The sequence below is a fragment of the Carassius carassius genome, chromosome 9 (genome assembly GCF_963082965.1).
Source record: "Carassius carassius chromosome 9, fCarCar2.1, whole genome shotgun sequence".
NCBI lineage: Eukaryota > Metazoa > Chordata > Actinopteri > Cypriniformes > Cyprinidae > Carassius > Carassius carassius.
In genome coordinates, this window is record NC_081763.1 from 11,719,121 (window position 1) to 11,744,672 (window position 25,552).

Consider the following 25,552-nt stretch of genomic DNA (forward strand, 5'->3'; position numbering starts at 1 on the left):
TACAATGAAATATAAATTATTATTATTATTTTTTTTACTTTTTAGCCTTTATAATCAACAATATGGTTGGTAATACATCAAGTCACCCCCAGAATTTTTTTTTCATTTCAAATCATTTAACCAGCTTTTATTCATTAAGAATATAGACAAAACATGTATTCATGTAATTGTCTATTGGCAATATGTTTAATCTGTTCTATATTTATTTCTATTTATTAAAAATAACAATATTAATTTTCAATTTGCCACTTCTATAAATCAATTACTTAAAAAAAAAAATCAAAGATCACTTTACTCTTACTCTAATATATGTATCACGATACACTAATGATTCATTATTACTCAATACAAAATTATATTTAATAATACAAAACAAAATAACTCCACATGATGTTTCTCTCTCTGTGACATTTAGTGCTTTCAGACAATGATGTGTCTTTAATCATTTCTGTGCATGGCTACATAATGTAATGACGTATTGGTATTGGATGCGAGAACACACACACACACACACACACACACACACACACACACACATACACCTTGTACTCTCTGATGTTCGCTCTGCTTGGCGCCCCTGCAGATTGAAAAACGCGCTGAATCCATGCAGATTCAGATCAGGGGAAGAGCCGAAACATGACGCAGCTTGCCGCCATTTCAAATGAGTTTTTAAAGGGGACTGAAGCAGTCACAAATTAATTAATCAAATATTTTTTTAGGGGGGCTGGGCAGAAGTTTAGGTGAAGCCCCCCTAAAAAGGGCCTAGCGACGCCCCTGCAGTCAATAAACAGGAAAAAACAATTAGGCCCAATATACAGGGCATCTTGGCTAATATGCGACAGTTGGCCACTCTATATATGTCTCCACTACCTTTGCACATCTAGACTTTGCAATATTTGTCCACTCTTCTTTGCAGAACTGCTGAAGTTCAGTTAAATTTGATGGTGACTATTTGTGGACTGCAGTTTTCAAGTCATTGCACATATTTTCAGTGAGGTTTAAGTCTGGGCTCTGACGAGGCAATGAAAGGACATTCACCTTTTTCTCCTTCAACCACTGTGTGCTCAGTTTTGCTGTGTGGTTTGGATCATTGTCATGTTAGGAAGGTAAACATTCATCCCATTGACAACTTTCTGGCAGAAGGCAGCAGATTTTCCTCAAGAATTTGACGGTATTTTGCCCAATCCATTTGTCCTTCTATCCTGACAAGTGCTCCAGTCCCTGCTTCAGAGGAACACCCACATAACAGGATATTACCACCTCCTTTACTGTTTTACTGTAGGAATGGTGATATTGTACCAAATACCTAACACTTCTTAATAATAGATTTCACTGTGCTTCTTTGCATTTATAAAGCCTTTGAAAAATGTTTGTATCCATCTCTTGACTTGTGTCTGTCAACAACTTTATCCTGGAGATCTTTTGACAGTGCCTTGCCACCCATAGTTGATTGTTTTCTTCAGTTACACTATGGGACTGAAATGCTCCAGGAAAGCTCTTTTCATGCTGAACTAATCAAAATGACTACAGCTGGTCACAGTTGAAAGTCAAATGGCAATTAGCTTCTCCTGATTGAGTTTAGAAGTGATTTTTGTGAGGGGGTGATCCTTTTTCCAACTCAGTGATTGTTTTTTTTTCTGAAATGTCGGTCTTATATCTTTAACTTTGATGATATTTTGAGTAAATACAGCTGGATAAAACAAAAACTGTTCATCTTCATTTCAGGCTGCAAAAAAAAAAAAAAAAAATTATTTTAAAGGGGAGTGATTCTTTTCTTTACCCACTCTATGCAATATTCAGTGATGCTCACAAATATGTCATTATTACTCATTGCATCGCCAAGCCCTCCCTACGGTAGATGCTTTTAAAAACACTGATACTAAGATTTAATTATATTTAAAATTAGATGTCACATCTATAAAAAATATCTAACTCTTTAATGTTGTTCAAATAAGACAAAAAAGTCTAAAGATGCCAAACAATGAACTACTTAAATACAATATACTGTAGAAGCCAATGGCAGTCTCATAATACTGTTATATTACAATGCAAAGAGCCCCTTAGAGCTCTCTGTGAATTCTATGGATGAACTAACTGTAAGACTCAACCTTGTCTGATCTGACTAGCAACAGCCATGATAAATCCTGTACATACGCTGTGTCAGCACAACCTAGCTTAACTGAGCCCTGTGAGAAAGAAAAGGAAAGAGAGGCAGAGAGAAATAAAAAGAGAGCAAAAGCATGTAGGCATCACATAATCCTACGCACTTAACCCATCTCACTTATCTCAGTGGGAAAACTTGGATTTGTGGTGAGGCCGAAATGTTATAGCAACATATCATTAGCTCGGAACTGCTAATACTGCCTTTAATGGTGCAGAATGCTTTTTTTACCCTCTGTCTTATTTTAATTTAGCAAACAAAAACATATTTAACTTACAACAAAAGCCAATTAGGCGATTGCTCCAAACAACTGCACCCATTTACACTTGATATTTAATTGCTAAAACCTGCATCTCATTCACTAACTACCCATGAGTCAGTTCAACCAGGCACTAAACAGTGAATTGATTAAAATTAAGTGATCATCATTCTTTTCAGTGCAAACATGCCACCTTTTAGGCATTTTTTGTGTGTTTAGTGTTGGGCAAGCTACAAAAAATTTAAAGCTAAAAAGTCTTCTATACAAAAATTAGCTTAGCTTAAAGCTAACCTTGAAAGAAAGGTGCCACGCTTCAAGACAGATAGAAAAGTAACTTAATACATTTTAGGTACTTCATAACTTTGAATGTGTGATTGCTTAAAAAATAGTAAGTTGTAATGCTAACCCAATAATCAATAAAAAAAATCTTTAGCATAATGTTTTGAGTAGGTGTTCAATTTAATGAACATTTATAACATTTGTGATGTTGGCATTGTCGTAAATCTTACATTATCAGATGCACTGATTCACTACTATCCCATGAGTCCATGAGAGAGGAGTCACAACTGGCAAATGAATGCACACTCCGGAGTCTCACTGGAAGTAGTAGGTAATTTTCGCCTACTGTTTTATGAATACTATGAATTCAGACATACTACTCTTTTCAGGTACTGTTGTTTGCCTATAAAGTAGGGAAGTATAGGCATATTCAGACACAGGGTTTAAAAAAATATAAATGCTAAAATCTAGCTACTGAAAATTTTCATGCACTGTTACCTATAACGATGCAGTACAGTCCCTCCAAAGCATGCTGGATTGCTGTGGTCTGCTGTATCATCTACAACTTAGCACTCAGAAAAGACTAGCAAAGAATCCCAAGCTTGGAAAAATTTAGCACACCACCAAGCTGTGCTTCACAACATCCCCTGGAGAACACAGAAGAGTGCTTCAAACCAGTAAAGAAATTATTTGTACATCCCCCACCCACAAAGGAAGAGAAAAGGCATTAACAACTTTGAAACACACACAGGGAAATGCAGATTACAGATCCAGGCACATAAACACACAGAGTTCCTCTCGCTTTGCTGACATCACTGAGTGAGCGAGGAATGCTGATAGGGAGGGATCATATTGGTAACTATGTGATTGTGTGTGTGTCTGTTTGTCCACAGCAGTGTAGGTGTTAATATTACAGTGATCAAGTGACTTAATATGTAAGTGTATGTGTGCCAGAGATCTGGCTTTGCTTTCCCTGCAGTATTCCCATTTTTGCTGTTTAAAGGCTCATTAAGCTTATCGGTGATCAACTACCAAAGACCTCTTCAAAAATCATACTCACATGCCGTCAAGGAAGCCACACAGGTGAAAAAGTCAAACACCTCAGTGAGCTTAGAATCCTAGCTCTTGTGAGATGACAGATGGGGCACGATGTCACCAGAGTTTCCGCTAACCTTTGATTTAATGAAGACCCAAGATGCTATTAAGTCCTACAGGTTCTTCAGAGTGATCAAAATCTTGTCCAAATCTATCAGGATATTCATGCCAGGCACAGAAGAATTCCTATGATTAGTAGGAGCCTGTTGCTAAAAATGGTCTGTCCGGACGAGCCCCCAAAATCCTCAGTACATTGTAGCTCACCTCTGTCAGCCCTAAGAATCCACACCCAAACACAGTCAAATCCAGATGCATGGTAAGTAACTGAAGATTGTATAGGAGTCAAGGTTAACAAAAAAGAAAAAAGAAGAAAATGAAATTTTTTTGAAAAGGACAGGAAAAGGCTTAGACGAGTGATGGTTAGAAGAGGGAGAGTTATCTGCAGTCTTGAGGGCGACTGCCAGGTACTGGCGCATGCGCCAAGATCATACACCCCCCACCCCCCCCCCCATACACACACACACATACAAAAATGTTCACACTCATCAGCGAGGCGGACAGATGCACCCTCCTCCTCCTCTTTTCTCTTTTTCTCCCACTCGATAGCAGCTACTCAGCTGTATCTCTCAAACTTTTTCTCCCTGTTCTGATTCTCTTAATCTCTCTTGTGTGTTCTGCCTGTTGTGTTCAAGAGTCCCTACACTGTTTTTTTTTTAAACTCTTGTACAGAACATGATGCCCCTGTTCATAAACAGCGAAATTCAGATTTTTTTTTGCAATATCTGACTCAAAACAATTTTTGTTCAACCTTTTAACCCTCATGTGGTGTTCAAAACCCTATAACACCTGTGGTGTTCCCGGTCAAAAATGACCGGCCCATAAAAAATAGCTTATAAATAACTCATTATACCATATTTTCACCCAATCTTGGATTCAATCTTTTTGTCAACATGTTCTCTTTCAATTAGGACTGGTTTTATATTTTGATTTGCATCTGAATAATCATAGGCCTCATTTTTTTGAGAGTAGGCATTTCATTTTTTGAGTAATTGTTTTTAAATTTTTGAATAATTTTGGAAATATTAAATAAAATCTGAAGAAAATTGGTATTGTTGATCACACTAGTCAACTTAAAATTTTCACCAGGAATTTTGTTTTTAAAAACTTTTATTTTGTATAAAATGGTACATTGTCACACTTGTGGTGTTCCCGGTCAAAAATGACCGGCCCATAAAAAAAAAAAGCTTATAAATCACTCATTATACCATATGTTCACCCAATCTTGGATTTAATCTTTTTGTCAACATGTTCTCTTTCAATTAGGACTGGTTTTATATTTTGATTTGCATCTGAATAATCATAGGCCTCATTTATTTGAGAGTAGGCATTTCATTTTTTGAGTATTTTTTTTTAAATTTTTGAATAATTTTGGAAATATTAAATAAAATCTGAAGAAAATTGGTATTGTTGATCACACTAGTCTACTCTAATGTTTCACCAGGAATTTTGTTTTGAAACTTTTGTTTTGTAAAAAATATGGCACATAGTCACACACTTGTGGTGTTCCCGGTCAAAAATGACCGGCCTATAAAAAATATCTTATAAATCACTCATTATACCATATTTTCACCCAATCTTGGATTCAATCTTTTTGTCAACTTGTTCTCTTTCAATTAGGACTGGTTGTATATTTCTGTTTGCATCTGATTAATTGTGGGCCTCATTTATCTGAGAGTAGGCATGGTCAAAAATGGTCACAATGGCCGACCATTAAAAGTGAATGGGAGAGACTGAAGATAACAGAACAATTTAGTTTTCAGGAGCATGTTCATTATTTTCATGTACACATATGAGCATATGTGCTTGCAAACATCGAGCCCTTGGACCTGTGCATGTATCAATACATTTATACACACGCTACCTAGACACACACACACGTTAAAACACACAAACTAAACACATTTAATTGTAGGAGTCTTTTATCCGAGCTTATGCACCTCAGTTTTTGAGTGAAAAAAGCATTATTTGTTAATAATTTTGTCAATATTGTGAAAAAGGTGATAAAAAGTTTCACTGTTGATCACACTAGCCTACTTTAATGTTTAACCAGGAAATTTTTTTTTTAATGCTTTTATTTTGTACAAAATGGCACAAAGTCACACTTGTGATGTTCCCGGTCAAAAAATGGCCAGCCATTGAAAGTGAATGTAGAAGATTACAAAACACACGGCTTGTATTTTGAAATGCTTTAATTTTCAGAAAAGGGGTGCACAGTAACACTTGTGCTGTTAACTGACAAATCTGACCATTGTGACATACAAAAAATAAACACATTAACACTGTCATATAGAGAACACAAACACTGTTAATTTTCTTTCAGTTTTCCAAATTATGAACTAACCAAAATAAGAAACTGTGACGGTCTCTGTGTGAACTCATGCAAGTGACTAACAAAAGCATTTTTAAATATGCCTATGCTATCACATGATGTATATTTGAAAATATTGTCTAGTTCTGTGTGAGAACCTCACAGTTCCAAAACAAAATGTCATAATATTTTGTCTGGAAGCTGTGATGAAACAAGAACATGAAAGAAATATTCATTTTGAAGCCGGGTCACTGCAGTCACGGCCAGTTTGTGTTTGTGTGTGTGTTTGTGTGTGTGTGTGTGTGTGTGTGTGTGTGTGTGGTAATGTCAGATGGATAAATGTATATAAGATGCAGGTTAGGGTAGGATCGAATTTCTCTCTGTGGAAAAGAATGTGTGTAATACTCAAAAAAGTTTGTGTGTTTTAACGTGTGTGTGTCTGGGTAGCGTGTGTATAAATGTATCGATACATGCACAGGTCCAAGGGCTCGATGTTTGCAAGCACATATGCTCATATGTGTACATGAAAATAATGAACATGCTCCTGAAAACTAAATTGTTCTGTTATTTTCAGTCTCTCCCATTCACTTTCAATGGTCGGCCATTGTGACCATTTTTGACCATGCCTACTCTTAGATAAATGAGGCCCACGATTTATCAGATGCAAACAGAAATATAAAACCAGTCCTAATTGAAAGAGAACAAGTTGACAAAAAGATTGAATCCAAGATTGGGTGAAAATATGGTATAATGAGTGATTTATAAGCAATTTTTTTATAGGCCGGTCATTTTTGACCGGGAACACCACAAGTGTGACTATGTGCCATATTTTTTACAAAACAAAAGTTTCGAAACAAAATTCCTGGTGAAACATTAGAGTAGACTAGTGTGATCAACAGTAGCCATTTTTTTCATAATTTTTTTTAATATTTCCAAATTTACTCACAAATTATTTGTTTTTTACTCAAAAAATGAGATGCCTACTCTCAGATAAATGAGGCCCACGATTAATCAGATGCAAACAGAAATATAAAACCAGTCCTAATTGAAAGAGAACAAGTTGACAAAAAGATTGAATCCAAGATTGGGTGAAAATATGGTATAATGAGTGATTTATAAGCTATTTTTTATAGGCCTGTCATTTTTGACCGGGAACACCACAAGTGTAACAAGGTAACAAAGCCCCCACAAAAAAGTTAGAAAATTTCAAAAAAAAATTGAGATTTAGTTATACCCTTTGGGGACAAAGTCACTAAGTTTCAGTCCAAAGCGATAACATTAACTAGTATTTTCGGGAAAAAGAAAATCTTCTCCGGGTCAAATTGACCCGAACACCACATGAGGGTTTAAACAAGTTCACATATACACATTAAGAAAATAATAAATAAATAATATTATTTCATATAATTTCATGCAATATATACAGATTCAGTTTCACCACTTGCAAAGTGAGTGTGTGGACAATCGTTCCTAAAAATTTAATTTGATCAACCAGATTTATGTGAACTGTTAACAAAGCCTATGACAAGCATTGAGAGGATTTTTGAACAAAAAAAATAAAAAAAATACAGAAGCTACAAACAAGCAACCTTTCAATAATACAGCACAAATGTAAGTAAAATATCAGATAGAAAAGAAACTGAATAAAATCATACAAATGGACAGAAGTGCACACACAAAATGGATACAGTATTCTACGACACAGTGTCATGTTTTGACAGTATGTGGCTGTCCATCCTTAACTTATATTTTTAAGGCACTTCTAAAAAAAGCTGTAAAAAATAAATTTTATGTTTGAACTTGAGAGGTGGATTATAAAACATCTTTGCAAGCATTCAAAGGACCAGTGAACAGATTCAGCTGCTTCAAACTGCTGAGGTATTTATTCAGTCTAGCATTCAAGTTCCTCTGAGTGGACAGAAGTGTTGCAGTCACTGCATCACTGATAAGGACAAAGTGCTTAACAACAGTATGTGTGTATCTTTGTATGAGTACATACCTCACTATACTTTGGTTATAAATTTGGCAACAGAAATGATGTAAATCTGGCAAAAACACAAACAATTCTCAATCAAATGCAGCTGGTATAAATTACTAGCTAGTAAAAATGGATGGGTTAGATAAGGATAAGACATCCCAAATGTCAACTGTTGGTGTGTCTCCAGGAACAAGGTTGGGAAACCCTGGGGTTAAATCAACAGTATTCATAATTAGCTGAATATAAAAACAATAAAAGTAAAATGGTGTGTCCCAATTTTGATTTTATAATGAAAGTTCATGCAACTGAAATAAATACCACAACTGCATTATAAAGAATTGGGGCGGGGCAGAGAGCCATGGGAACGGAGCGAGGCCGGTGGAGTAAATCATAATGAGCGACACCTGCGCCACTCACTGGTCTTGAGTCCCACGGCATTCGGGCCCTACCCCACTTGTCACATGCATATTTAGCTCGACTGCTCTGGCTCAACATAGCAATCTCCAACCCAAACATGTGTGCCTAATTCAAGAGTGTAAAATAGTCCATGAGATAAGAGTGTCAAAGAGGCCCATAACCACAAAGAACAGGATATATTTCTCTTTTTCAAGAACTACTATATCTGTGGGAGACTCCCAAAATAAGGACCTACAGAGGAACATTACCATGAGAACATGTTCTTTTAGAGGGGCTATCATTGATGGATGGGGGCTTTGAATGACCCTTCTGCAAAGTCCAGATGAAAGTAATGGACCTTTATGAAAGGACCAGCACAAGGGTAGCCATGTGCTTCATGTATCTGCCAGAATGTAACAATAAAATTTGATTGTTAGGGGACATTAAGAGCTGATTAAGATTTGCAGTCTGTTGTTTACCAGACTGGAAGCATGCTGAAGAGATCCTCAGTATATCTACCTACAGTATCAACTGCTTTTGTTCTTTTCACAAACTCCAAAAACCTGAAACGCAACACTGTACATGTCAAAACTCCAAATCCATAAGGTGAGACTACAATCCTTAAAGTTCTACAGATCTTTCTTTAGAGAACCACTCTAGGCATATGAACGGTTGCTTCATCTTGAGGATGATGAGGTTTAAAGGAATGTGCAAGGACAATAACTATAATGATAACTATAACATTTTATTAGTCGTAATAATTCTATGAGAATAGGAAAATCCACACCATAGCCATAATAATAACGACTCAAAGGAACAATATTGTAGGAACTGCTTTCTTAATTCCATTTTCCAGTTGGTGAATGATAAAAACATTGACTAATCAGAATCCAGTATGTATTCTGAAACTGCAGCATGCACTTTTGATAAACAGAACATTATCATGCTTTGTCTTGGATGCTAATATAGTTAGCGCTATGGTTATCTTAATAGTTATCATTCTTGGTGATATCATTCTAAATAGTGACTTCCATAGCTTACAATAGATTTTGGCATCAATCTTAAAACAAATTTGTCCAATTAAACAGAACAGATATCAGTTTCACCACACATTATCCAAATATTCCAATATCAGCATTCGTCAGCATGTATTTGTTTAAAGTTCTCTCTCTAGTAAAATAATTACACTAATCAAACCTGCCGCAACAACATCTGTCAAAATCAGCTAGCGCAATGAAACTCTACAGGCAACATATCACCTGCAGTTTTTATAAAGGCTAGCATCATATTCAAACCACACAGGGCTCATGGGTCAATGCTGTTGGCAGCTGTTTGAGACCGTTAGGATTCTGCTCACGATGTCTGAGGGGTCTAGAGGCTAACCATCAATCGCCCCACGACAGGTTTTTTTTTTTCACCATGGAGCTCCATTCCTCTGCTGTGTTCTGTAGGTTGCTGGCTGTGCACATCTAATTTATGGCAAATGCCAAATATATTCAGCCGAGATAGCTGCATTTGCATCAAACTGAATAAAAAAAGAAAAAAGAAAGCAGGAATGAATGTAAAAATTGCACCAGAAACTACACAGGCACTACAAATATGTAGCAATGCAGGATACAAGGAGACATGCAGAGTGAAGAGAGCTATTACTGTATGACAAAACCTTGTGGAAATCCTCCAGTCTAAATACGAGATCAAACACGAGTACAACAATACAGCTGCAATTCAAAACAGACAAACCCACAGGCCTCACAACAACAGAGTTTGCGAATTGGTGTCTAGGCTTATTTGAAAACTCAAGTATAATGAATTTAGAGGTCCCGTTCTTCGTGATCCCATGTTTTAAACTTTAGTTAGTGTGTAATGTTGTTGTTAGAGTATAAATAATATCTGTAAAATTCTAAAGCTCAAAGTTCAACGCCAAGCGAGATATTTTACTTAACAGAATTCGCCTACATCGAACGACCCGTTTGGACTACATCCCTCTAGTTCCTGCAGTAATGACATCACTAAAACAGTTTTTTGACTAATCTCCGCCCACATGAATACACAAAAAGGGGGCGTGGTCTTGTAGCACTCTGATGGAGAAGAGGAAGAGCTGCGTCTATGTTTGTCGCCATGTCGTCGAAACGCTGTTATTTTCATCTCAGAGTCCAATCACCTTTGTTTGGGCTTCCCAGTTCCCTGGGATGTACTTGGAGATCAATGGTTACAATTTATGTTTAACTTGGTTCCCGAAAATTATAATCCACATGTAAAACTATGTGCATCAAATTTTGCTGAGGACAGCGAGCTTCCTCGATCTCAATCAGTTTAATGCCGGATTCGCACAAAGATTATTCTTGAAAGATGGAGCAGCTCTCTCTTTGTCTGGAGAAGGCGTTGTTTATGGATCACAACCGTTAAGTGTATTTTATTATTTTAGTCGGTGCGTTTAACAGTTTCTGTAACTTATTACACAAAGGGCAACGCTGTTTAGCTTTGTTAACTAGATGTTAGGGCTGTGCAAAAAAATTGAATGCGATTTTCATGCGCATCTCGTCAGTAAAAACGCTCCTATGATTATAAGTACATCTCCAGCACGTGCGTTCTTTTCAGTGTTGGGGAGTAACTAGTTACATGTAACGGCGTTACGTAATTTAATTACAAAATTATTGTAACTGTAATTAGTTACAGTTACTACGAAAAAATGAGTAATTAAATTACAGTTACTTATGAAATTTTTAACGATTACAAAGGGGATTACATTTGAATATTTACACACATCCACATACAGATTTAACTGATTTCTTTCCCAAATTGCACTGACTATTCTGAGACATACCGCCCTAATAATTTCCGGGATGCGGAAATACAGTCTGGTTCGTAGAATCCAGTCATAAAAACGAAATGCCTAACGCGGACGGAATATGCCACATTTTGGATGACTAAATCAAAAGTAGGACAGTACACTTGAATCAAAACATGACATCGACTAGTGTCTGTGAATATAAAGCCCCGAAAATGCAATATATGACTTGCACATTCTGCGTGTCTGTGGAAATCAGGCGCGGACTGGACACCGGGAGAACCGGGACAATTCCCGGTGGCCTGGAGGCCGATTTTGCCCCACTATTTAATATCATTATTGTATAATTGCCTGCCGAATGTACTAAAGCGATCATTTGCGAATCCACCATTTGATAATTAAATCTCTAATAAGTCATGAAGTGTTAGTCATGACGCGCGCGCTCTCCGCGCCTCCGCCAAACGGTTTGGATCAGACTCAGAGTAATCAATGAGAGAGAGAGAGAGAGAGAGAGAGAGAGAGAAAGAGAGAGAGAGAGAAAGAGAGAGAGAGAGAGAGAGAGAGAGAGAGAAAGAGAGAGAGAGAGAGAGAGAGAGAGAGAGAGAGAGAGAGAATAGAGTGGAGTGTGGAAGCGCACAGCTGGAGCAGAGAAGCAGAACTCCTGTTCAGGGTTTCAGGTCAGTTTCATCTGTAAAGATGCTTTTTTTTGTCTTTGTTTTTTTATTTATTTAATCAAGCAGCAGCACGTTGCTCATCAGCCATCACTCAAAATACTCTATAAAGGACATCATTATTATCAGTTGTAATGTTACAGTAGGAATTTATCTGAAAAAAATTTCCTATTTTTTTATAGGTTTAGGGGGAGCTACGACAGACAACAACACAACCCCTACGAAAATTAACATTTTAATATTTAACTATAAATCCAGAGAAAATGGTTACTATTGTTTAAATGTGGTAACCAAAAATGTAAAATTATTTTACAAATGTATTTATTTAAAAATAAATACAAATCTATTTGCAAAAAAACAAAAACAAAACAAGGTTATTTTACTTTTATATAGACTAATAAAAGCAAGGTTAATTTTTGTAAGGGAAAAACATGACTCATGTACAGTATTAGGATTTTTCTATAAAGATATTGTAGTATTGTAGAGTATTCTATTGTAAAGTATAGTTTTGTTCAATCTTGAGTATTAAAGTCATGAGAGAGATGGATAACAGGGCAAAATAAAGAGACTGAAGAGAAAAATGGAAGTGAAGGTGCAGTTCAGGAGAGAACTTTTAATTATTTTGCATGTCCCCAAATTAAAGATTTAAACCTTTTTTTATGTCAGGTCCATACAAAAAAATAGTTTTGTCCATGAATTTGTTTGTATGAGTTTGAATTTTCCAGTCTGAATTTTTTCCCCAGTCCGCCCCTCCTGTAAATTAATGGCAAAGACATGGTTTCATTTACTACACATAGGCCTACTGAAGCTCGCAGTGTTTTCAACCTCTGCTGCCTCAATATAGGAGTACACGAGCACATAAACATAATTTCTAGAACTGCTCTGTGTAACTTAATGTGCATTTTACTTATTTTGAGAAAACTATCATCATATACAAAGAGACAGCAGTTTAAAAAAACACCAATGTTTCAGGAGTTTAGTACACAGAATACGTCACATGCTCATTAGATAACTGTATTTAAGTTGATGTATATGCCTTTATTTATTATTCTTTAATTTTCACACATTTAGAAAAGTAATCAAAAAGTACTCAAAAGTAATTAGTTACATTACTTTAATAAAGTAATTGAAAAAGTTACACTACTATTACATTTTAAACAGGTTAACTTGTAATCTGTAACCTATTACATTTCCAAAGTAACCTTCCCAACACTGGTTCTTTTACTGTCTATGGTTCAGATCAGGATTGACAGGTTTTCAAAACAAATCCTGCCCACTTGCTTCTCAAAACTACTCCAAAACTAGCCCAATCGCGTTTTCAGGAGGGCAGCGTGCGCTCAGCTGCTGTCGAATCACAACACAGGAACCGCTGGCACAATCAAAACTCGCTACATATTTCTGAAGGAGGGACTTTATTGAACAAGGAAGTCATCAGCCCGTTTTTATGACAGTGAAAACAGCGGTATACAGATAGGTGAATTGTGTGAAAAATACTGTGTTTTTTTACACGCGAAACATGAACACGTTATATTGCACACTGTAAACACAATCAAAGCTTCAAAAAAGCACGAAAAACCTTTAAAAAGGACAACTGGGGTTGGTGTATTTTTTTTCTCATGTACATTCATGCTGCTCACATATTATTATAGCCCAGTTTCTGCTGATTACAGTGAGATTAGACTTTAGCAATTTAGATATCTATAAGAAACTGCAAAAAGCACAAATGTCAGGGCATGACAAAACTTCTCCAGGCCCCCAAAATACCCTTAGACTCCAGAGGGTTAATCAATGATAAAATCTATTTTATTGTCCTGCTTTTATTGACATTTTTATGTGGATTTCAAATGCAAAAATTCCACACAAAAAAAAGAAAAAAGAAATAAAATGAAATAAATTGCATTATTACAGTTTAGAGGCCATTTTTATGACAGCGATTTCAGTGAAAAACTGGAAACTTTTTATGCATTTTGCCTGTTCGTTTACACAAGCATTTTGGGGACTGAAAATGTAATTTTTGAAAACGGGTTTCAAAGTGCAAGTTTTTGAAAACGCCACTGTTATCGTTTTTGTGTAAACACCCAATATGCAAATCTTTGAAAACGTTGACGTCATGCGCGTGCGTAGTACGTGTTAGGTATGTAGACATGTGCATTGTCAATTTTAAAGGCAAGCGTGAACAAACATACACAACAATGGTGGAGTACCTGGTACTGTTGTAGCTGCTCAAGAGTTTGCTAGTGCTTCTTCTGCCAAGTGTGGATTTACTTCACCAATATTACAACCAACAGTGGAGATGCACTTCAATCACTTCCCTACAGGTACTGTTTACTAACAAGGTGACAACTACTGGCCTGGCATACAAAATATCGCGTTTTTTTGCCATTTTCGTGGATATGTGTAAATGTGAATCATTTTGAAATAGATTGTTTGTGATAGTTTGTGACTACAACAATAGTTAAATGTCACTTTGGTCCAGGTTCAAATGGTTATATGAATCATTTTAGTGAACCAGCTCACTGAAACCCATTTGAATGAACAATTTATATATATATATACACTTCTATAATTTTTTCAATGGGGCTGTTCACACAGCTTTACATTTATCTAAACCTGTTACAGTAATGACACCCTAAAGTGCATTGGAAATAAACCAGCCCCTTCAAGTTTATAGGGGAGCTAGAGGCCCTGAAGAGAACATGACTCCAGATGTCACCAAAATAGCAGGGATTTCAACCACAGTCTGAGGACACCGACTGATGACAGGAGGTTTTTCTGGGAAGTGTGGGGTCACTTTGATACACATCTCACTGAGGTGAATTGCTGGTCTGTTCGGTGAGCCAGACTTGACACTTGTTTGACTAAAGCTTTATGAGCAATTCTTACAGACCTGAGGTATGAAGGCAGGTAAAGTATGTGTGTGTGTTTGAGCGCATGTACATGTTATTAGTTTCTTAAACAAAAGTTTGCAGTCGTGAACGTCCTTGCAGTCACAGATCCAAACTCCAGTGAGAATCAAACACAAACACAACTAACAAGCAAGCACATAGACAAAACAAACACCATCCTCATCAATCACACAAAGCTTTACCACAAACCTGAAAGTGTGTACACAGCAGGCCCGGCTGCAGGATGAAATGACTGAGGGGGCATGTGAAATTTTTAAGGGGGCTTAACTTTATTACACCATCAATGATTAATACACACTGAGATCTCGCTTTGCAAGGACAGATTTTTAAATTCAGCGCTCCCTAAAACACTCCATATGCAACTGCAGGTAACAAGAGACTAGCAAGTAAGATTTTTCAAGGCAACAGTTATTTTAGAACGTTCCCCCTTAATGTTTCCATGGCAACGCGTCATATTTGTCACGTGAAACACCGCAGCCACAATAATAACACTGTATAACAGATGTAGGCTATCCTTCATTTCGTTTTTCCTTTTTTATTCGAAATATTCACAAACTTACTTACCATGTCATCAACTATCTGATATTCCGATTCTCAAATATGTGTAAGTGAGTGTGTTTGGTCGTTTGGAGTGTGTTGTAGAGGGAAGTCGTGGCCTAATGGTTAGAGAGTCGGACTCCCAATCGAAAGGTTGTGAGTTCGAGTCCCGGGCTGGCAGGAATTGTGGGTGGGGGGAGTGCATGTACAGTTCTCTCTCCACCTTCAATACCACGACTTAGGTGCCCTTGAGCAAGGCATCGAACCCCCAACTGCTCCCCGGGCGCCGCAGCATAAATGGCTGCCCACTGCTCCGGGTGTGTGCTCACAGTGTGTGTGTGTGTGTTCACTGCTCTGTGTGTGTGCATTTCGGATGGGTTAAATGCAGAGCACAAATTCTGAGTATGGGTCACCATACTTGGCTGAATGTCACTTCACTTTCACTTTTTCACTTTAAAAATCTTTATAACAATGGAGTAAACTTTATAGTTAGCCTACTTCCACTTTGTTTATCTGATATGGAATACACACTTCAGCAAATTATATTTGAATAGATTGTTATTGCTGCTTCCACAGACTCCAAATGTAGGCTATTGTTTTACCAGTGCTTATGTGTAGCCTATTTAAATGTATGAAATCTAAAATAAACATTATGAGGTTGAAAACACTGCATAGTTGTGATATGACAGCGCTGAGCTCGTCTGTCTCTGGCTCAGCGCCAAGCAACGCGACACTAGCACTTGCTTCCACAGACATCAGTGTGTATTTTACAAACTCTAAAAGTAGGCTGTTGTTTTACCAGTGGTTATGTGTATTTAAATGTCTGAAATCTTAAATAAACATTATGAGGTTGAAAACACTGCATAGTTGTGATATATGACAGCGTTGGCGTTGAGCTCGTCAGTATCTGGCGCCAACCAACGCGAAAGACGTTTGAATCTGGCAGTAATGTCACGATTCACAACACTGAACATTCTAAATCCCATGGGGATAAGGTTAAATTATTATTTAACTCAAAAGGTTTAACATTTTATTTTTAACCATGAATACAAAAATGAAACAGAGGGGGCACAAGTCAGATCTGAGGGGGCATTGCCCCCTTTTGCCCCCTTGTGGCGCCGGGCCTGGTACACAGAGATCTCCACTTCTTACTACTGGAGACCCTCTCCGGCAGATACTAGGCCTGTTTCACACAACACACACAAGCAATAGCAGTTTCTTCTGTGCAACAGGGTTTGGGTGCTGATCTCCTTAATATTTTTGTAGAAACCAAAATAAAATTTGATTTCTTTGTAAAGGACTGTCATTTTGTTATTGTTGTTGTTTTTGTCAATTTAATGGTTCCTTGCTGAAAAAAGTATGAATTAACCTTTGAATGTCAGTGTATCTTTAATATGTATAATGTCCTTCTACACTGGCAGATTTTTTATGTACAGTATAAACAAATTTTAAACAAGTGGCCAGTGCAGTAGGACAAAATAGTCATATTTGAATGCAGTAACCTGTTAATATGAGCGCTGAAAGGTGTTCTGAGGTGTGAAACAGGCCTTAAATTAAAAAGATTAAGACAGTCAACAGGCAGCAAAAATGGTAATATACAGCAAAATACAGCAGTGCTCTGTAAGTGTGTGCTCATTCGTAGCACCATTTATTTCTCTTCACCATTTAAGCTTCATCAGGCTCGGTTTACTTGCAGACACTGGCAGAATCCTAATTTGACTCCAGCAGTTGTTTCTGACTACTGTAATCCTCTCAACACAAGCCTGAAGTGTCTCTGAGAGCTAAAATACTGTAAACACAGACATACAAACACATCATTTTCTTTTAGAAAAATGCTAGACAGAACACAAGAAGGACCTCAAGGAGTGTTGTTTGCGCACAGGCTTGACTTTGTTAGTTATGTTCAGTTTTTATTTTCCTACACATTCACATTTTCATATATCAGGATAAACAAGGTTGAATTATCAGAATAGTCTTACCCCCGGGTTCTTTTTAAAACTGACACTGACTGCATGGAAAAAGCTGAATGCAGTTTTGACCTAGTGGAACTCACTGTCAACATCACCTTCTCTGTGCAACTTATTGTCAGGTGTGATTTATTTTATTTGGAAATTACATATATCTGACAAATACTGTTAGTACATAGACAAACATGAACACAAGACTACACTCCTGCTCCATGAGACTAATGGGGGTCCGGTTCTAGGGGAGATTTAATTTAAAAAAGGGAAAACTCAACCTACCACTGTTTCGATTCTTGCGGTTGGATTTGCCGCCAAGCAGCATCTTCAGACTGTTCCTGAACATGACTGCACAGTTCTGGACCGGGCTATAGAGAGATCTGCAGAAAGAGAGAGGGGAAAAATACAACCTTGAAGAAACGAATTGAAACATCATTCACCTGTCCTTTCAGACACAGAAACTGTATCAATAAATACTACTAATAATAATACATTTGAAATATGTCAATTTAGCATACTGTTTCTACTACTAATAAAAATGATTCTGCATAAACACTAAGCAACTAATGTACAGTACTTGATAACAGTTGCCACTATGTTTGAAGCTATAAATAAAATTTGTATCAACACACACAATAACTTCCTGCACTACTACTTCGCCTATAAGCACTGATTCCCAAAACGTGTGATTCTTTACAAATGCAGCTCGACTTGTGATGTTCGCCGCACATCAGCTCTGAAGTCTAGACAAAGAGTTACTGAGGGGATTTTCGGAAGCCTGTGATTATATGTTTCAGGTACACAGAGCCTTCAGCCTGCTGGAACGCTGCGGCTGATAATGAGTTTCATTCGTGGGATTCGTCATTCATCACTGGATTATTTTAGGCCTCACTCAACACCCACACTGTGGAGGGATCACACCCTGATGCTGTTAATTACCGCTTCATGTATGAGCTGTGTGTTTGTGTGTGTTTATATGTGTGAAAGAGCACAGGACAGAGACGCACTTTGTTCTTCTGCTGCAGAAGGTGATGTTGTTTGTGGATTTCAGTGGAAGTACATCTTTGACGGGTCTTTGTGCAGCTGAATTCACATGTATGGAGATAAAGAAGAAGAACAGAACAGAACAGAACAGAACAGAATGTTGGGTAAGCCCAACCTCTCTGACAAAATGAGCTGGAAAAGTCATGTAAGCTCAAATCCGGTTTGCGTCATTTTCTGATGCTTTTGTTTTGTTTTTTTAAGCAAAAAGGCAAATTTCACAAACATAAAAAAAAGAAATGAGGACAGAATGATAGAGAGAAGAAACCACAGAACTACAGATAAAGAGAAGAACTTTGCTTCCCCTGCACACCAGTATAGCATGTACTCGGTTTCTTCTTGGAAAAGCATTCTAGTATTAATCTAGGCCTCCACACCTTCAGAAGTGATCTTGGCTGAGGTCACAAATGAGAAACAGATGTCTTTGTCGGGGGGGTTGTGTGTAATGTATATGCAAATATCAAATCAATATCCACGACCAGATATTCTTCTTTTCTATAGCACTCGATGCACCTTTTCACTGAGCCAGCGTTGCTACATGTTTACTGTGTGTTGCTGGGGCCACATTTGACAGAAAGCATAAGTGTGAAAATGATTGGGTGGGGGTAACACATATTTTAGTATTACTGAAGATAATATCCCAAAATCTATTTGTTTTAACCATTGTGGTAACTTTCCTGAGCACATTCTGCATACTTGAAGCCCTGCCGCCTCCGCTCACTTCTGCTGCATCTGGCTGGTCATGAAAAAAGTCTCTTTACCCGATTGAAGCCAAATGTGAATGTTAAACGTTAACAATGCTGAACAAAAAAGGTCAAGCTAATCAAGTCAAATAAAATGCAAAATAAAATGCAACCAAATGCACCCCGCTATTTTTCAAAAAAGACAATTTATCTGAGATTAAAATATAAGACCTCTTACACTTTATGCAACAGTATTAAACACTAGACCAGCTAACCTCACAGTTAAATGTAGATTTATTTACTGCATAATATCATAATTATGATAATATCATTACTGCATAATACTGACGAGCTGGATGGTGCCTTGAATGGCTGACACCGCAGTCGGTGTATGAATGAGTGTGTGAATGGGTGAATGTGAGGCAACTTGTAAAGCGCTTTGGATGGCCATGTGCTCTGTTGAAAGCGCTATATAAAAATGCAGTCCAGTCCAGTCCATTTAATATGCTTAAAGTGCACCCTTCAAATTTGGAGACCAATCGAGTCAGTTTGAGTACTGTTATATATTCTAAATAGTATGCAAGGTTTTAATTAGTATATTTCAAATCATACAGTAGTATGCGGAACTATGTATGTGCAGCCATCACAATTTTATGACATTGCAGAATATCCCAATAATCTTACTGCAAACACCAAAATATGTACTTGGCCAAAAGTAGCAAACTATATATTTTGAGAGAATATAGTAAGAATGTTTGAATTTCCAATAAAAAAAAAATTTTATTGAATTTTTTTTTCTAAATTACTTTTTTTTTTTGTAGTAATTGCTGCTGTAAAAATAATACTTTTTTTAGTTTTTCATGCAGCAGCATCTGAATAAAGATGAGAGAGGAAGACAAAGATGACCTTATCCTGAGGCTGTGCTTCTGTCAGCTGATGAAGAACGGAGAAGACATAACTCTAACTAACACTATTCCCCAAAACAGTCCTTAATACTTGGCCATGCGCTTTAATGTGGTCTGTATAAAAAGGTGACACACAAACTAATGAGAACCTTCAATTGAAAGTTGATAAAGTGAAAAATGGCTTCTGCAATGGAGCCGTAGAAGGATCTATCACAATTTTTTTTATATTGCTGAAGTCTGAGAAGAGCTACAGTACCAATGTTGGAAACTCTCCCCTCTGCAGGATCTCGATCACGAAACACACAAGAACCAATGGCGAACCAATAATAAACAAACAAACATATAAACATAAGCATCATTTGATATTGAAAGTGAAGAAAATCTTCCAACAAACATCCAAATAAATAAACAATAAACAACTAACAATCAAACAAATGAATATTGTTTGAAATTGACAATGGTGTTCCTAAAATGGGAGAAAACAGTGCCAAACCTTTGTCAGATTTAATAATTATCATTTCTTTATTTAACCAAAAAATCACATTGAGATATTGCTATCTCTTCTTCCAGTGAGACCTGGTCAAGACGGCAGCACAATACAAAACAATACAAAAAGTATCACAGAGACAGTACCACAAATTACACGATCACAATTCATTAATAAAATCAAATCAAGAAAACCTTTAAAAATACTCAATGTTGGAAGTGTGTCAAAATTAATTACAGTTTGCAATTCATTCCAGGCCCAAGGAGCATAAGCAGAGAAAGCACATTTACCAAATTTTGACAATACCCTTCGAACTGTTAACCGAATACAGGAACCTGATCTAGTCCAACGACTTGGAATATTAACAAATTAAATTATGTAAAATGATGTAAAGATAACTAACCTAAAGATTCATACAAAATACAATGATGCATCCTTGACTCTGCGCCAGTGACAAAATGTAACACTGCATGATAAACAGAATCTAAGTTTCTAAGTAAAGAAGTACCTGCATGCATATATAAATGATCACCATAATAAATTATTGATAAAAATATACTCTACTAATTTCTTGCGGGAAACAGTTTTTTAAACGATAAAAGAAGCTTAGTTTTGGTCTAAGCTTTTTCAACAACTTATCAATATGTATATTAAAAGCTACTCTTTCATCCATCCAAAAACCTAGATATCTATAAGTGAACCATTAAAGGCTGTAATTGTCAAATCTGTTACCGTAGTGCGACCGTGACAAAAAAATCATATACTTTGTCTTATTTGAGTTTAAAAACAAATTTTAACTGCAACAATGAGCGCTGCATAGTTAGAAAAGCATCCTGCAGTTGCTGTAGAGTTTGTTTTAAAGAAGATGCTGCCATATAAATAATTGTATCATCTGCATATAAATGTATTTTAGCTGAGTCAATTCCATGACCTAAATCATTAATATAAATAAATAATAAATATAATAATAGAAAATAGAAAATAACACAGGGGCTAATACAGATCCTTGAGGAACTCCAGTATTTACATGAAGAAAAGGTGAGTTATAATTATAACAGACACACATTGAGTGCATTCTGAAAGATAGCTTTAGAACCATTTTAAAGCAGCTTCATTGAGACCTATATACCTAAGTCTCTGCAACATTAATTTGTGATCAACTGAATCAAAATTTTTAGACAGATCAATAAATAAAGTGGCACAAATTATAATATCATTTGAGACTAATGTAGTTGCAGTAATGGTGCTATGTCCCATTCTGAACCCTGACTGATTATCCTTAAGAATATTATTGGCTGAAAAAAAATGTTTTAATTGATCGTTTATCAGTGATTCAAAGACTTTTGCTAAGACTGCCAATTTAGAAATAGGGCGATAGTTATTTGGGTCTGCAGAATCTCCCCTCTTTAAAAATGGAATAACCATTGCTAATTTCCACATTTTTGGTATTTCGTTGGAGGTGAGACTTAAAGAGACTTAAACTTAAATATAGTGGCCATAGGTTCTGCTACAAGATCAGCTGCCAATTGTAGAAATTAAGGCTCAGTTTGATCAATTCCTGGTCACTTTTTAGTATCTAAATTCTCTATTGCTTTATGAACTTGTGCAGGGCATAAAAATAAGTGAATATGAAGTGCTATTTTGAGCAAACTCAGCAGTTTCCGTAGAAGTATGAACACCCAAGTTAGCAGACTCGGAGTTTAAGCCAATTGATGTAAAATAATTAGTTAATGAATAAATAACATAGTTAATAAGTATGGATTTGCTAATCAAACTATTTGCAACTAGTATTCAGTGTGAAGCTTTAGGATGATCTGCTGCATAATCATCACCAAGAGAGCAGTCTGTGCTGACAAAGGCTGTTAGTAGGGGGGTGGGGGGGGGGGTGTATGATTTAGCTGTGCTTGGCTTTCTCTCCTTGATATTTGTCTGGGTAAAACAGAACCAGTGGGACGAATGACAAACTCCAAAAGTGTGCCAGAAATCAGACAGAAATCGAGTCCTGGTGAGCCAGAGCCAAAGCCAAATGTTCAGTTTGTTGAATGTGTGTCTGCTGTTAATCCTGCCTATCTGAGGGGGGCCAGTGTGAGATGGTCCAACTGGATTACTAGTACAAAAATCAGCACAGAGTGGGACAGACAATCTAATGGTGTGGCACAGTACGGCTCGGTACGGTTCACTTTTGGGGGGTATCTACTGTACAGTACCTGTTACCTGGAAATTTTTTCAGTAACACCTTAACTGAGGTTCCAAGCGAACGGTAACGCTACCAAAACGTGATGTGTAACTCTGCAGATCACGAATTGGCGGGAGAGAATCGTCACTACCTACGCACAGAACTTGCGACACAAACACAAAAGAACCACTAGATTTAAATCAGCACAGCCAGCAAAGGATCGAATGCAACCGTTTTGAACGAGTGCACCTTTTTTAACAAAAAGTTTTTTTGTCTGTTGAGGAAGTACAGACGTTCCTCTCACTGATGGCAGAGGAGCATATCCAGCAAGAGCTTTATGGGGCGAAACGGAATGAAAAAGTTTTTCAGGAGTCACGACAGTAGAGGCGGTGCAACTATTATGACTTGGGAATAATCCAGCCCAATCTAAATCGATACTGAACTGCAGTGGAAACGCAAGCCGAGCCGTACTGTACTGAGCCGTACTGAGTCGTACCACACAGTGGAAAAGCACCATAAGAAAGATATACACTGCCGTTTAAAAATTTGGGATCAGTAGGATTTGTAATGGTTTTATTTGATCAGAAATACAGAAAAAATCTTTAATATTGTGAAATATTATTGCAATTTAAAATAAGTTTTCTATTTTAATAAACTTTAAAATTGAATTTATTCCTGTGATGCAAAGCTGAATTTTCATGATCCTTCAGAAATTATTCTAATACAGCATTTATTCCAAATGTAAATCTTTTTTAACAATATACACTACCGTTCAAAAGTTTGGGGTCAGTAATTTTTTTTCTTTTATTCAAGGATGTTTAATTGGACTTTAATAAAGATTTATATTGTTAGAAAAGATTTCTATTTAAACAAAAAAAATTAAACACTGTTCTTTTAACTTGATTCATCAAATAATCCTGGAAAAAAAAAACACAGGTTCCAAAAAAAAATTAAGCAGCACAACTGTTTCTAACACTGATAATAAATCAGTATATTAGAATGATTTCAGAGGGTTAATGTGACACTGAAGACTGGAGTAATGATGATTAAAAATCATCTTCGCATCACAGGAATAAATTATATTTTAAAGTATATTAATTTACAAAACCATTAATTAAGATAATGTATCATTTGTGATTTAATAATTTATAATAATTACTATTTATAATTATATAAATATATATAGTGTTATCAGAATCAAAGCAGTCTGATGCAAGAATACTGGCTTCCTTAATTCACTGTAAAAAAATAAATAATAATAAACCTCTAAAGGTATCCTGCCACAAGTTATCAGCCTGCATCATGATGATGGAATCTTCCGGACTGATGGGTCACAGCGTGAGGGATGTCACATTAGTTGCAGACATCCATGTCTGGCTAGGAGCCGCTGCTAAAAAATGACAGCCATTTTCTTACTGCAGGCGGCAGGTTGTTGAAAATACTGCTGCTATGATTAAAAGAGGGGGAGGTGGGAGTGCTAAGCTCCTTTCAGTAGAAACAAATTGTTTGTAATAATCTAAAATGCTAACTGGAACTGTGTTTGCTCTCTTCAATTGAACCTCATGCTGTTCTACATAGTTCTAGAGGTCAGCTACCAATAGTGGCACCAAACACAATAATGGTTACATACAGGTTTCACAAACACTTCCATTAGGGAAGATCATTATGGGCAGATCAATTTTCATCTCGCACATCAAAATACAGATCCTTATGAAGCATGATAATGAATACAAATATGCACATTTAAATACTGGAAAATACAAACAGCATTTAGTCACAACACAAAATAATGACAGCTAAATGTGACTTTTAAAATAATGTGTTTGTGTGATGTACTTAATGAATTTGGTTAAATTAAACATTTATCATTATCTGTAATTGTTAATAACTGCTAAAAACAGAAATCTGATCATTCGCACTTTTCACTGTATAATAAATGTTATACTTTCAAGCCGGAATTATTCATATTAAAGTGCTATAATTGAAGTTTATTCCAAAACAATTAAAAATGTCTTTAAAATAAATGAAGAATACTTTAAAATACTTCAATACAAAAATAGTAAAAATAAATGTAAAATAAATAATCAGTTTAAAATAATTAAATAATTTAAGATATATTTAGGATGAAAAAAACATGTCAAATATAAATTAAAATCCATAAAAAAATAATTAAACAAACAATAATAAATAAATTCATAAAATCCAGTTAAAATAAAAACATTTGAAATAAAAAAAATAAATGAACAAACTATGGTTGACCATGCCAATCACAACAATCAGCAACTGACTGTTCACTAATAATGACTTTAACATCCATCATTATACAGTCTAAACTCTAACGACAATGATATTTTCAATTAATAAAATGATCTGGACTGCAAAAAAGATCTAAAGAACCCAAAACAATCAAGTAAAGTCAAATATCTATCCTCAAGTCCTTAACAAGACTTTTCCAGAAGTCACTGGAGAGCTACTGCAGGCATATAAAACTCTCTGGCCTGAACCACCGTTTTGAGCTTGATGGATTGAACAGGAGTGTGAATGACTTAGAGCCAAGAGCCACAGAGCTTTATATTTTATACAGTCTCTCCCTTTGACTAATGCCTCCCACAGCTCAGTGTTACAGGAACCGCACGCTGTTTGTTTTCTACTATTCTACAAAGCCAATGAACGGTGAGCGTGCCGGGAAAGGGGGCTGTGGGACAGGGGTGCCGTCTCGTGACTTCAAGGTTTGGGTCGTGTGCAATGAAACATAACACTCTATGACACACACACACGCAGAAGAACAAATAATGGGACATAGGTACGGATATGAATGCATATAGCACATTCCCAGAATATGACAGCATGTTCAAACACAC

At 36.4% G+C, this 25,552-nt stretch overlaps 1 protein-coding gene across 1 annotated transcript in view; it reads right to left on the reverse strand.

The window, feature by feature from the left end:
* Window positions 1-25,552, reverse strand: part of LOC132148952 (protein TANC2-like) — a 166,690-nt gene that overhangs the window by 67,434 nt on the left and 73,704 nt on the right. Inside the window, exon 3 of the mRNA XM_059557771.1 lies at window positions 17,682-17,779. Coding sequence (XP_059413754.1) covers window positions 17,682-17,745 — 64 coding nt within the window. The 5' untranslated portion in view covers window positions 17,746-17,779. The remainder of the gene's footprint in view (window positions 1-17,681; window positions 17,780-25,552) is intronic.